This window comes from Haplochromis burtoni, unplaced genomic scaffold (assembly GCF_018398535.1).
Source record: "Haplochromis burtoni strain Fernald_Lab_line unplaced genomic scaffold, NCSU_Asbu1 Contig_827, whole genome shotgun sequence".
NCBI classification, from domain to species: Eukaryota; Metazoa; Chordata; class Actinopteri; order Cichliformes; family Cichlidae; genus Haplochromis; species Haplochromis burtoni.
The window spans coordinates 97,248-112,556 of NW_024583188.1; the positions used below are offsets into that span (position 1 = coordinate 97,248).

At 39.1% G+C, this 15,309-nt stretch overlaps 1 protein-coding gene across 3 annotated transcripts in view; it reads right to left on the minus strand.

Annotated features, from left to right (window-relative positions):
• LOC102291735 (seizure protein 6 homolog) overlaps positions 1 to 15,309 on the minus strand; it is a gene marked incomplete at its 5' end in the record, with an annotated part of 45,975 nt that overhangs the window by 23,404 nt on the left and 7,262 nt on the right. For all 3 annotated transcript variants that reach the window (XM_014330491.2, XM_014330490.2, XM_014330489.2), the window contains 3 exon segments: positions 10,866 to 11,004; positions 11,581 to 11,775; positions 13,742 to 13,908. In XM_014330491.2, coding sequence (XP_014185977.1) covers positions 10,866 to 11,004; positions 11,581 to 11,775; positions 13,742 to 13,908 — 501 coding nt within the window.

Sequence of the window (15,309 nt, forward strand, 5' to 3'; positions counted from 1 at the left end):
TATACCTTAGGTCGAGACAAGATCTCTATGAGCATGGTGAGCGCGCCGGCAAACTCCTGAGCTACCAGCTGAAACAATCAGCAGCTGCTGGTATGATAGTAGAGATAGGAGACAATGTGGGTAATAAAATTATAGATCAGAAGGGGATTAACAATCAATTTAAATCTTTTTATGAGGACTTGTATACCTCAGAAATAAATGATAGGGACCGAGTGAAGAATTTTTTTGAAAACCTTGAAATACCACCACTAGAGGCAGCAGATAGAGATAGGTTAGAGGGACCCATATCTGTCATGGAGATAGACAAAGCAATTCGGGGTATGAAGACAGGAAAAGCACCGGGCCCTGATGGGTACCCAAGTGAGTTTTATAGGACATTTGCTCCCGCACTGATTCCCTTACTTTGCAGAGTATTTCAGGAAATTCTTGATAAAAAAGCTCTGCCCCAAACAATGTCACAGGCCTTGATCTCTGTACTCCTTAAGAAGAATAAGGACCCACTTAAATGTGAGTCATATCGCCCAGTAAGTTTACTTGGATGTGATTATAAAATACTGACCAAGGTACTGGCAGCTAGAATTGAGCTTGTCATAAGTAAGATAATACATCCTGATCAGACAGGGTTTGTTGCAGGCAGACAACTCTCCAGCAATCTCCGCCGTCTGTTCAATGTAGTATATACTGCTGGAGATAACATTATGCCAGAGATTGTGATATCCTTAGATGCCCACAAAGCCTTTGATAGAATAGAGTATTACTATCTATTTACGGCCCTCGAAAGATTCGGCTTTGGTCCAACATTTTGCTCGTGGATTAAAATAATTTATTCGAGCCCCCAGGCTATGGTGAGAACGAATAATATCATATCCGAACCCTTCTCTCTATTCCGGGGAACAAGGCAGGGGTGCCCTCTATCACCCCTGCTCTTTGATGTGGCAATTGAACCCCTTGCGATGATGCTGAGACAGGCTGCTGGATTGGTAGGGATACAAAGGGGGACACAAAACCATAGGCTGTCCTTATATGCTGACGATCTCCTCCTTTTTCTGTCAAACCCTGCCACTAGTATCCCGGTGGCCCTTGGTATTATCAAAGATTTTGGGAGGGTGTCGGGCTATAAAATTAATTTAGACAAAAGTGTTCTTTTCCCCATTAATAAACAGGCGAGGAAACTTTCTTTCCGGGCCTATCCCTTTGCAATACATAAGGATAGATTCACATATTTAGGTGTTAATGTAACTAGTAAGTATAAAGATTTACTGGACTATAACTTTAAAGTTGCACTGGACAAAGCGAAATTAGATATGGAAAGGTGGGCATCGCTCCCCTTATCATTAGCAGGGAAGGTAAATTCTGTTATAACATGAATTAATACTGCTCAGCGCGCTCCTCGTACTCCTCTACTTATTTCAGACGATACCGATTTTCATTCCTAAATCATTTTTTAAGGAATTGAACAAATGTACGTCTGCCTTTATTTGGAAAAAAACTGTCCCCAGAATAAGACGGGAGTTTCTTGAGAGACAGAAAGAAGAGGGAGGCCTGGCTCTGCCGAACTATATGCACTATTATTTTGCTGCTAATATACATAAGTTGTTATTTTGGGTCAAAGAGTTAGATGAGGATGAAACCCCAATATGGTTCATATGGAAAGGTATGTCTCTAGTCCAGTGTCCCTGCGCTCCCTGGTCTGCGCTCCTCTACCCTTGAGCAAACATCTTTACACAACAACCCGGTGGTATCTCATTCTCTGAAAATTTGGACTCAATTTATCAACAACAACAACAACAACAACAACCTTTATTTATAGAGCACATTAAAAGCCTTAGGCATACCAAAGTGCTTTACAAAAAAAACAATAAAATAATACAGTTAAGAACATTAATATCAATATAATAAGAACAGCAGACAATGTTCACAGTAAAAAGCCACTGATAAAATGGACTGCAGCACATAGATTATAGCAGACCTCCTCCCCCCCAAGTCTCTAATCTTTAAAAACAGTAGTGTGAACTAGTATGTTATAGCCAACAGTCAGAACAAAAATAAAATTAATGATGTCTTGAACCTTTACAGAAGTTTCACGAGACACACAAGACGTTGTTTTTCAGCTGCCTCAGGTTGAGTGTCAAAATGTTAATGGTCAATAATGCAGAGATTTTCCTCTAGGAGAAGATTGCGTTAATATTGTGGTGAATAACTACAGCCCCTCGCTTGAAAGGCACAGTGCCTTTCATTTGCACTGATTTGACCAGAGCTGGAGCTCTTTTAAACCTCAGGGCTATTTGAAAATGTCACCTGGGGTTGAGCTATCTCTTTGTAGAAGGAAGATTTAGAGCATGGAAGAAATGGCTTAGCCAGAATAAAGCCGTGACATGCTCTTTGCTGTCGCTAATTAATCACCAGTGGCTCCTGATAAAACTCATTAGCCAGCCTGAGATTGAGCTATTAATCACTATGGGAATGCTGGAAAATCAAATGTTCAAGAGGCGTGGAAAGAATTGACACATGGCAATGCCTAGAAAAAGATACAATTTTCTTTCTCTTTCAAGGAAATGGTGGGAATGTGACTGAGCTTGTGAACAGATGATAATATGATTGTGGAGTGTTTATTTTTCCACAGGCAGACCCATTTGTCTTCTCTCAGCTGTAGAGAAGCTGAGAAAAGAAAAATGGTCTCACACAGTCTTAGCTCTTGTTATTATATACTTGTTAGGACTTCTCACTGAACAAATTACATTGCAATAACGCTAACTGTAACCCACTAAACTTAGCAAGGCTTGATCAAGATCCAGTATTTACCAGGTTTCAAGCTTTAGGATTCTAACTGAGAAACAAGAGTGACAGCAATGACTGAAGTTTTTTAGTGGCACAAATCAGTCACATCCTTCAGGATTTAACAGGGAATAATCCTCAAGTGGTCTCAGCAGGTCTTTCTAATCCATTTATATTCTAAATGATAATTCTAGCAATTGTTGTGATTATGACTGTACATTCACACAGACTCAGAAAAACATAATCCATTCCTCTTGACATCCAGTTTGTGTAAGCAGGTTTCCCATTAGGCAGTCACTAGTAAACTGCCAAGTGGCCATGTCACACAGTTTAACATGAAAACTGCAATAGTAGTTGGTAGGTTCAGAAAAATGAAATACAGATGGTTTTATTCTATATGTTACTATGCTGTTTGTCCATTGCTTATCTCACAATGAATATTAAAACAAACGCAGAGTTTCTTAGGCAGTGGTTGCTAGATGACTGAAGACCAGTGTTTGGTGTAACATGTTACACCCATGTTACTGCGATCGCATTACATTTTTCAGTAGCGGATTAATCTAACACATTGCTGTACTGATTTTAATAATTACATTACAGTTACAATTGTGTTTTCACCTGTTTTACATTACTTTTCAGTTATCTGCACAGAAGCAGCTGAAAACACACAGTAACAGGAGGAGTAACTGTCATGGACGACCCTTCCTCTGCACCATCAACACACAGAGGGAGTGGCAGACATGTGTTACCTGTGTGTCTGTGGCTAAGATTTATTCTCAACTTTAATACTTTATAACCTCTGGCCAGACTTATCAGGACGTCCTTGGGTTTTGTATCATTTGGGGATTTGAAATCTTAGTACATTTAAGTTTAAAGATTTATATAAACTTTACCATTATGCTAGTGTTCTAGTTTTGATTTGGTATTTGTTGAATGTTTGGTTCCTTTATTCTTATAACTCTCAGACAGTTTTATCTCTGCTGATATTGAGTTTTCAGTTCACTTTACGATTAACTTTCTGGTTATTATAGTTGAATTTCAGGTTTGCAATCCTTAGTTTTGGTTCAAGACGTCACTGTTACTAATGATGGTTTTTAGTTCCCTCAGCATTTTCCTATATGTTTCTCCCTCTGTCTCGTTTCTGTGTTCTGCGGTCTGACATTGGATGTGTTAGTATTCATCTCTGTATCTGTTCTCTTGTTTATTCCATGACTTTGTTTCCATGATGTTTCAGTTCTGTGTTTGTCTTTGATTATTTCTTCCCATGTCTGTGTCCATCTATCTTATCTCTAATAAGTCCACTGTTTGTTTATATTCCAGTCTTCCCTGTATTCATTGTCAAAATGTCTTTTATGCTCCCTCTGTTTATACTCCTGTGTGTTTTTATTCCTCAGTCATAAAAGGCTAATGCGGTATTGTCATCACCCTGCCAGATGGGCAGGCAGGTGGTTTGGAAACCAACATTGGGAAATATGATAACTCATTGGCTAGGTTTTCACTCAGGACAGTCCAGTTCTTGCTCCTCACCATTGTCAGAGGATTTTGATATTTAATTTAGATTGTTAAGCCACCTAACACTGACTCCTCATACATAGGTGCCTTTTTTATGCTGAATGAACTCATGGAATTAGTTAAGCCTTTTGCTTTTTAGCTGAATCAACAAAAATGCTGAAGATAACAGTTTGACAGACAGAAAATTGTATCTTTGCAACACAAACGTGACTCCCAAACTTTTCGTATTCACACAGACTCAGACTGATGTGCCCTTAAAAAGAACTGAAGACAGTGTGTAGGACAAAAGAAGTGGCAGGCCTAAAACCCTACTTTTACCAGTTGGCAGGTGAGGAGCTTCATCACAGCACTGTCTTAGATAAAAGGAGAGACATCACTTTACTTTGCTACGTTTTTTATGCCTATTTTTCAATTTGACGCTTGTCCTGACAGAACACCGCTGACTCCTGCTTACCTCAAAAATATTATTAAATTTGCAGATAACACAACACTTGTGGAGCTCATCTCACATGGTAATGAGACCGCCTACAGAGGGAAGTGCATAAACTGGCTGAGTGGTGCGATTTCAACAACCTGACACTAAACATCAGAAAAACAGAAGAGCTCATTACACACGTCAGGTGTCAATAGGGGGAGCTCCTGCCACTGAAAATCGAAGAAGTGGGGAGGGTGTCCAGCTTTAAATTGTTATCAGTAAAAAAATATTGTAGATATATATTTACATATATGTCTTAACTTGAATCATATTTCCTACATCTGGTATTTTTCTTTACTTTTATTGCAAAGTTTTGCTTTAAATGTATTGTGCACCACATTTACGTTTTCAGGGGGAAAATTACACTAAATTGATTGAATTAATCTTCAGGAGTTGAGCTATTTAAGTCTATTTTTATTCCATCGTATGTTGTTTTTAATCATTTTAAATTCTTATGGTATTTTTTATTTCTTAAGATGACTTTTTTTAATACATAAAGGATGTGAAAAAGTGTTTGCCTCCTTCCTGATTTCCTATTTTCTTTGTATTATTGTCACACTTTAATATTTTAGAGGATCAAAGAAGTTTAGATATTAGACAAAGATAACACACGAAAACGGAAAATGCAGTTTGTTTATTGAAGGTGTTTATTATTGGGGGGGAAAAAAAACCCCATGGCCCTTTGTGAAAAAGTGATTGCTCGCTAAACCCAATAAATGGTTGGGTCAGTGTTTTCCAGAGCTATTCACACACCTGTTCTGAATCAAGAAAACACTTTAGTAGGACCTGCCTGACAAAGTGGAGTAGACCAAAAGATCGTCAAAAGACAAACATCATGCTGCTATCCAAGGAAATTCAGGAACAAATGGGAAAAAAAGTAATTGAGATCTCTCAGTCTGGAACAGGTTATACAGCCATTTCTTAAGCACCCCAGCGAACAACCAGCCATGATCCACAAATGGCAAAAACATGGAATAAAACAACATCCAACATCTTTGTTCATTATTTAAATTTGTTTGATGATCTTAAACATTGAACTGTAACAAAAATACAAAACAATAAGAAATCAGGAAGGGGGCAAACACTTTTGCACACCACTGTTCATTAAAAAAAATTATTAAGCACATCTGCAATGCAGCTTTCGTTCATTCAAGAGAGACAACACATTTCATTAAAAGTCACATGTAAAAACAAGAAAAGATATCCTATTCTATTCTACACCCAGCTGTCCTTCTGTATTTCTGATGAAGCCTCTTTTTTTCATAGTATCATGTTGTAAACAATAATATTATTAAGATCTTTCATCAGAGACTGTATACAATATCTTTTATTAGCACACCAGTGGCTCCAATGAACTGGGCCCGGTGCTCTCTTAACTGGGTGACGATTGGGGGAGCTGTCACTCAAGAAGTGCTCCAGCTTTGTTCTTGGGTGTAGCTAGTGGCCATTCTACATGTGCATTGTGCTCCAATACAACTGAGCTGTTTTCAGCCCCACTTTTTCAGTAGATCAGTTGAATGAGTCTCTAGCCAACACTAACACGGTAACACTAACACTAGCAAATGAACTGATCTTTGGGGTCTAATGCATTGAACAGTATAAATTGCACAGGGTGACTATACCCTAAAGACTCTCACTTTGGAGAACACTTTGAAATTATGAAGAAAGACAGAAGTGTAATTTTCTGTTATTAAACTAAAGCCATTCTTTTAAAAATATTTTATTCTCATAGCTTGTGTCTTATCCATGTGTATACAAACAGATAAGTAAAAGCTGCAGAGAACAGTGGTTTGAAATTATTTTTAGCAACTTTGTATCCAACCAGCCAGTATTTTAAGTGAAAACTAATGTTTGCTAGTTACGGATGTTTGATTTAGAGTCTGTAGAGTGGTTAGAAAAAATGTAATGGTATTCCAGTCCTCCAATGCCCTCCTGCCATTTTTTTAATCTCTTGCTCTCTACCTTGGCTCTTTGTGTGTGTGTGTGTGTGTGTATGGTGTGCACGTATATGAGTTAACCACACTACACCTTACAGGGGCAGGCTCCTCCTGGGATCTCTGCCCTCGTCCCGTGCATACGAAACGTGTCTGTCTGTGTGAAAAGTGAGGATTTTTGCCTTTTCCTGCATTTTGTCAGCTCAGTGCAATATTTGCCTTAAATAAAAGTGAACTAAAATTCTTACAGAGAGTCAGACTGACCCAACATATCAAGGATCATTACTGTTGATGAGAGCTGATTCTCTATCATATCGAGACCTTCTCTCCACTCCGTTACATATTCCATTTGTACGGGGTGGAGAGATAGTGCCTCACTCACAGAACCAAGGTTACAATGTAACCGTACGGTCTCTGGCTATGACACAGATATCACAAAGCTGTCTTGAATAGAAGACTCCGTGGTGTCACATTTGGTTACAAGCGTGTGCTTGCAACCATGTGTGCTCATTCACATGGTAGTCATTTTGAATTTGTCCCCTCAAGTCAAACTGTTTAATACAGTTCTGCTGTAACATCCCCTGGTTCAAGTTTTTTTTCTCCAAACCAACACATTGATTGTATTGGTGGGAAGAGTACACACACACACACACACACACACACACACACACACACACACACACACAGGTGCCTCCCTGCTGCTAAATTAAATTCTAATTGAAGTGTTGCTCTTTGACACTGTAGAGTACTGGACTAGTGGACAACTGGGAGCAAGGATGGACAAGGAGACAACCTTATAGTGTGGAATAGTTTGAATCACGCCTAATTGTACAAGAAGCTTTAATGTAGGACATCATTATCAAACACAGGCTGATAATCATATAAAGATAAGTCCTCACTCGGCATCAAACACTGATGAGATAAAGTTACAACAGTTTTAAGTTCCCCTACAGAAAGAGAGGACAAGAGTCTGTGTGTTATTATTCATTTTACTTCCTTCAGTTCTCTTTAATGACACTTGTACTTCCTCCTCTTTCATTTGAAAGCCATCCATGAAACTCATTTATTGATAATATCTCCCCCTCCATCAGAAAGATGGAGCTGGTGATATGTATATGTACACATATGCACAGGTGCGCAATGTGAGGAACCAATACCCAGGGACCATGTTAAAGGCCTCATTTATCTCTGTACACCAGAGATAAGCTTAGGGAGAACAACTGCTATTGATAAACCTGATATAAATGCTCAGGCACCTGCTGGCATGCGTTCAGATGGGGGGGGGGGGGGTTGTGCTAGATTAGATGTTAGTTCCATGGATTTGGTTAAATCCCATGGCCATTCTCTGGAAATCTGGACCACAGTATGTGCTGACACCTTTAGCTTGAGCTACAGATTTTTCACAGATTATTCCCGTTCACTGACACTGACACATGTAACAATGTGCCTGAGAAAGTCTAAATGCCTAATTATCATCCTAAAAGTGACAACATACAGTAGAAACTAGAGATGGACCGATCCGATATTACGTATCAGTATCGGTCCGATACTGACCTAAATTACTGGATCGGATATCGGAGAAAAATAAAAAATGTAATCCGATCCATTAAATATCACGAAAGCACCTCACAAAACTTGCAACACGCCGTAACTCACCTCAGAACGTTAGCACGTCGGAGCAGTATGCATCACGTGATAGAGCGCTGTGGCATGCGGGACCTGTCGGTGGTCTGGATAGCATTTGGAGCTTCGCTAGCAACCCGGCATTTCATCTCCGACAAAGTTATCCCCGAGAGAAGTAAAGCAAGTGTGTAAGTCCATCTCTGAATGTTTGTAAAGCATTCCTGCGTTAAGCTTAACAAGCGACTGCCTCTCCTTGCTGCTACTTCAATCATGAAACTGCTTAATGATCAGCTGATCGGCTTTTCTGTCGCGAGTCCGTCTCTCTTGTTTGTTTTTGGCCCACTTTGCACCAGAAAGAGGAAACCAGCGGCTGAACAACAGCAGCACGTTTAAGCTTGATAAGCTGTTGTTAGAATTTATTTAATATTACTTTCTACACCAGGATCTTTTTCTACGTAGCTGACGGCTGGTAACTGTGCAGGGGCGGATCTAGCAAAGTTTAGCCAGGGGGGCCGATAGGGCATGAACAGGGAAAAGGGGGCACAAAGACATACTTTTCTTTCTTATTCTCATTTAAAATGTCTAGCTTTTAATAAATAATTATCCGAATCTTACACCCAAAGTTTTAATCTGATGTAAAATGTATAGAAGTCCATTACTGTATATAGTAACTGTTAAGTCTAATATACCCTAGTAAGCTATAGTACTTTTTCCTTTGGGAAGGTACCATCTGTGCAGTCTGCAATTCTGTTGAAGAAAGATGTTGAATCTATTTAATATTTCTTGAAAAATAATTGATTTCTGTGCATTTTTTACGTTGATTAAGCATCATGAGGTGGAGCGTGAGGGGTGGTTCCCTATTTTTTATTTTTTTATTTTTGTTGTTGCTGGGAGTTGGAACCCTATTAGTTAGGTTGCTTAATATTTACGCTAAGTACTCTTTAAAATACCAGAATAGGGAGGATGGTGTAGGTTTAATTGATCAGTATTGCTGAACTATGAAATATTTTTTTTTGCATACAGGTATAACAGAATAGCTTTAGTGTAGTTGTTGTTTTAAACTTGAGTATGAACTTATACAAAATGCAGCAAGATATTTAAAAAAACAGTTTTGTTGATTAAAAAACACTATATCGGATTCATATCGGTATCGGCAGATATCCAAATTTATGATATCGGTATCTGACATAAAAAAGTGGTATCGTGCCATCTCTAGTAGAAACCACAGTGATGATTCTTCAGGAAAGCGGGGGAGCAACAGGGGTTTTGACAGCTATCTGCTTATGACATTTACTTCATTCTAGTAACATTCAATCTGTTGTGATGATATTTCTTATTGTAGCATCCAACAATTGAACAAAGTAAATTTAAAATAGCTGATGTTGCATTTAATGTCATATGTTTTAATCCTGCCACCTTTCCTGAGAGAATATTAAAGGATCATGTGGAGTTGTTGACCATTAACAGTGTTAAAACAATGATTTTTATCAATTAGGAGAAAGCTTTAAACTGGTATTGGATTATGAATTAGAGAACCAGATCAGTGAAGAATCAAGCTTTTAATTTCAACAGCAGTAATAAATCAAATCAGAATCATCAGAATGATAATCTCACATGTAGCTAAAATAGCAGAAGTGAGTAACTACATTGGGTCATTCGGTGCCTTTCTGACTTTATACTATGTCCAGACTTTAGACCAGATTGTAATATGCCAGACAGCTAAACCAAGGGTTAGGGTTAGGGGAACGGAAGAAGCCCGTGTCATATTATGGAGAACACGTGTTTCAGGTCCATGCTTTATAGTAACTTTATTCTTAAAACACAGATTTGGCTGCCAGGGAAGTTTGACTTTTACATCACCTGCTCAGCAGCAATATTTACTGATGTTTGCAAACTCCCTCTCAAAATCCAGAAGAAGCCATTAATCAGTATTTCTCAAAGTACAACACAGGTGGTGCTCAGAGAGAGAGAGAAAAGCGGAGCTTAAGATGCATCCGATGCAAATGAGCCCCCTTTAATTTGCTTGCAAATGGCAAATGATTTTCTATGGCTGACTGACTTATCAGGCCCTGACAAAGCAGGGTGTGCTGTTCTGTGTCTTCACCTTGGCACCACAATCTCAGGAAACAAACACTCTCATGCTGTACACTTGCACCCTGTACTCCACACAGCAGCCATTACAAGAGTGCAGGGTTGGGGATTGGGGGAGGGCTCCTAAACAAATCCCTGATATAATTAGTTTTCTCCACTGCACCTAATTAACCTTTGTCTGTGTGCCATTTACACATCTCATTCACAAGCTGAGCATTCGTTCATTAGCTGCCTGTTGTGTTTTTAATGTGTTTTACTAGTCATGGTGAGGTAGCGCTTTGTTAGTGTCATACTGTTTCTGTGGATGTGTTTGAAGCCTGGGACTGCTGTATGTATCAGCAAAGGAGATAAAGCAAGTTTTGTGATGATTAGATGCTGCTTTAGTAATGTGGTTTTATGCTCATCAAAGGCCAACGGAGTGAAATAGATTGAACATGTGGAAGATGGATACGTACACTTGAATATCTAGCATGATCCTCTTGTCCTCCTCAACGTGGATTCCCCAGATACAGTCTTGGCCTTTATCATAGGATTCAGGCCAGTTGGGAGAGAGCACCACACCAGCTGAGTCTGTGATCTCACCACTGCACACAGCTGGAACACAAACACACAAAAAAAAAACATGTTTACAGTTTAAATCTCTAAGTCATCATCAGAGATCACTCTGTCCCTTTGTTTTGGGGTGTGTAACAAGCAAATTGGATGCGTGATCTCACTAAATATAGAAACAGAACAAAGAATTTTGTAATACAAACAATTAAAGAAATGAAGTCTGCTGTCAGTTTTGTATTGCTGAGAGTCAGTGTTTAATTATCTGTCATCCTGGGGCCAAAGAAGTCAGTGAGCCCCCCGAGACTCATTCTTATATAGTGCTTTTTACAACATGCCACATTCACTATGTTTTAAGTGCTTACTAGCTAACATTCAGACACATTCATATCTTGCCCAGGGATATTTGGCACGCAGACTGGGGGAGCCAGGGATCAAACCACCAACCTTCCAATCAGTAGATGATCTGCTCTACCTCTGAGTTCAATCCTAAGTGTTAAGATGGGTGTATCAAGGGGAAAGTGACTCAAAATGGACAAAATTGTTGCAAAAATGTAGAAGATGACAAGAAAGAAGCACAAGTAATCCAAAGATGCATGTCAATGAATCAGGCATACAAACCTCTGCAAGCAGGCTCAGTCTCATTCCACTGTGGATTGTTAGGATCCATGCACTCAATGGTGACAGATCCCTGTTCCAGAGTATACCCCGGGTCACAGGCAAACTCCACCACAGCTCCTACTGACCAGGTGTTGTCAGTGCTGGTCATGTTACCGTACTTCACAAAGGGTTCATAGCAGTGACCCGCTGCAAAAGCTAGAGAGATGGAAGTTATGTTACAAAAATAGTTGTAGGAAGGAGTTAGAATCCATCCATCTATTTGCTTCCGCTTATCCTTTTCAGGGTCGCAGGGGATGCTGGAGCCTATCCCAGCAGTCATAGGGCGAGAGGAGGGGTACACCCTTGACAGGTCGCCAGTCTGTCACAGGGCTAACACACAGAGACAGACAACCATTCACGCTCACATTCACACCTATGGGCAATTTGGATTAATCAATTAACCTATCCCCACAAGCTGCATGTCTTTGGACTGTGGGAGGAAGCTGCAGTACCCGGAGGGAACCCACGCAAACACGGGGAGAAGATGAAAACTCCACACAGAAAGACCCCGTCCTGATGGTGGAATTGAACTCAGGACCTTCTTGCTGTGCGGCAACAGTGCTAACCACTGTTCCACCGTGCTGGAGTTAGAAGCTCCATTAATAAATAATAAACAATTGTTTATATTTGCCCTTATATATATATGTTCAAAATCCATCTTTTAGAGTGTGCATGTGTCAACCAGCACGCAGCCTGTTTCAGTTGCTGCTTTTTCTCTTTAGTTTAACTTTTTTCTTACTAATTTTCTTACTTTTTTCTTACTAATTTGTTTGTCCTTTACTCTTCACTCAGATGAGTGTTCATCTGTATTAATAGCTTTCTTTTCTACACCATTTTCCTAGGGATTATTAAAATATTCTGATTCTGAGATCAAATGTATTTTGTTTATATTTTCTTAAATATGTGATTTTGTTAAAATCATATTGCATCTTTCACTAGATTTATTTCAAGGTCTCTTTTTTCAAGTGAAACACAGAAAAGAAAACATTAGTTAACAGATAGTCAAGCTTCATAACAAAAAATGTTTAAAGACTGATGCAAAATAGTGAAAAATATTATATTTAGTTCAGTAAAGCTATGAACCATATTTTAAATTTTACCTTCATCTATGTATTCTGTGGTAACTTGTAGGTTTTGACCCGTGTCTTAAATCAAACCAAACAAACAACCAAACAAAAAAAACAACCAATTGTTTGTCAACCAATTTGTTTGTTAAATCTTTTTGGGCTTCCTTAGCCATTAAAAGATTGGTTTTAATATTGCATGCTCAGTGAATAACTCAGCCAGCAGAAACCCAAAAATGAAGAGGAGAAGCCATCATAGGACAGGCCCCTGCATGGTATGTACCACCGGCAAATAGAGGAAGTGACTGACATCCAAAAATCCTACTGATGGCTGGACAAAGCTGGACTGAAAGTCCCCATTCACTCAGATTCCATGGCGGCCAAAATAAAAACAAAAAAAGTGGACTGATATTTTGGTTTATTGTGGGTTTAGATTAAATTAAGTTAATTAGGGCAATAGTGAGTGTGGATTTCTTTAAATTGCCACTTTGTTGTGTTTCCAGATTTTAATCACAACCTTTTTTTAGTTTAATTTAATGTTATTAATATGATATTAAATGGAAACATCCCTCCGTTCGCTTTTCAGGGTCGCGGGAAGCGCTGGAGCCTATCCCAGCTGTCATAGGGCGAGAGGCGGGGTACACCCTGGATAGGTCGCCAGTCTGTCGCCGGGCTAACACACAGGGACAGACAACCATTTGCACTCACATTCACTCACGCATTCACACATATGGGCAATTTGGATTGATCAATTAACCTATCCCCGCTAACTGCATGTCTTTGGACGGTGGGAGGAAGCCGGAATACCTGGGGAGAACATGAAAACTCTACACAAAAAGACCCCGGCCTGATGGTGGAATTGAACTCACGACATTCTTGCTGTGCGGCAACAGTGCTAACCACTGGTCACCGTAAATGGAAACAGTAATTATAAATAATAATTATAAGAAATTACCACATTAGTACATTCTTGTTTCTTCATTGTTACCCTACTATTACCACTTTATTATCAGGCTGTAATAGAAAGTGCTATCCAACTCATCATGCATAATTCTTACCTTGATACCTAATGGCTATGCCAGTCGATGTTCCTGTGGCATCTGTAGTAAGCTCAATGAAGAGCTGCCTAGATGTGCTAAGGAGCCCTTCATTAGGCAAATACTCCACCTCATAGGAATCATACAGTACGGCTGCATTTATGCTGTTGCCATTCTTGATCAGGAGCCTGAAAGACAGTGAACAAAATTTTATTTACAGGGTATCTTATTTAACAGAATGGAACTTTTTGACTCCTACTGGCTGTTCTTTATCTGTTTGCATCCTTGCCTACAATTGAGTATAAAATACTGATTAACGTAACATATTTGAATGATCTATTTAGGCTACTTTGGAAATTAAAAGAAAATATCAGTTGCATGTTTAAACATATGTACAGCAAATTATAAACAGATATTTACAGCATTTTTCTTTTCAATTTGCCTTTGTACACCTCCAGTTGTTTAAATCAAACATCTGACTTTTCTTTTATTTCAGAGGGTTTAAGAACAATATTGCATTTTCATACATACTCCCTATTTTCAGACACTCAAAAGTAATTTAGAAGAACTAACATAAAAAAAATCATTTATAGTCAGTGACTGGCTGAAGTGTAGAACTCACAGACGTCACTGGACTGCAGGAGAAAGTTTGAGTACCTGGAACTAGCAGAAAGCCCCAGTAGAAGCAAGCCCAGAACCTTCTTTTTAAGTGGCAGCAGTGTTAATAACTAAATAACTGTGTCACCAGTGTTGGGGAGTAACAGAATACATGTACCGGTGTTACGTATTTAAAATACAAAATATGAGTAACTGTATTGCGTTACAGTTACCATTTAAAAAGGTGGTATTCAGAATACAGTTACTTTGTTGAAATAAAGGGATTACACGGCGGTCTTTTCCTGTTTCATATGTTAGGCTGTCCCCTCTCTATTTTTGGTAAATCCACGCTGGTGGAAACCCAAACAAAACACGCAATAAGAGGCTCTAATGTCTGGGTCTCAATATCGCGGCCCATGTCACCTCTACTTGCAGCCCGCAAAACGACGTGAAGAAATATTTTTTAAAATTATTCAAATTTTTTTTTAAATATGAAGGCAATAGGCAGAGTATTACAGGCATAGCCCTAAAGAATGTAGCCTAATGGGCAGTGTAGCCCAGTTGTAAGTAAGCTATTAAGACTCGACTGTACACTGTGTTCGTGTTTTCCTCTGAAACAATAAGCTCCGTTGAAGCAGCCTTTCAATGCCTCTCTCTGTCTCTCGCTAGCAAAGTTGACCCAGACAACAAAGTAAAGCTAGTTTTTGGCTACGAGCCCGACACGGAACCCGCCAGAGGTCCCTTTACTACGGTTCGGAGCCGTGGACCTGTTTTATATTTGTTGCTATTACCTTCAGTAATAGCAACAAATCACACAGCAATAGTACATTCATGTAGTTGTATAAAGCATGATAATATATTAAGTAATCCAAAGTATTCAGAATACGTTACTCTCATTGAGTAACGTAACGGAATCTAATAATGGATTGGATTTATATAGCGCTTTTCAAGGCACCCAAAGCGCTTTACAATGCCACTATTCATTCACTCTC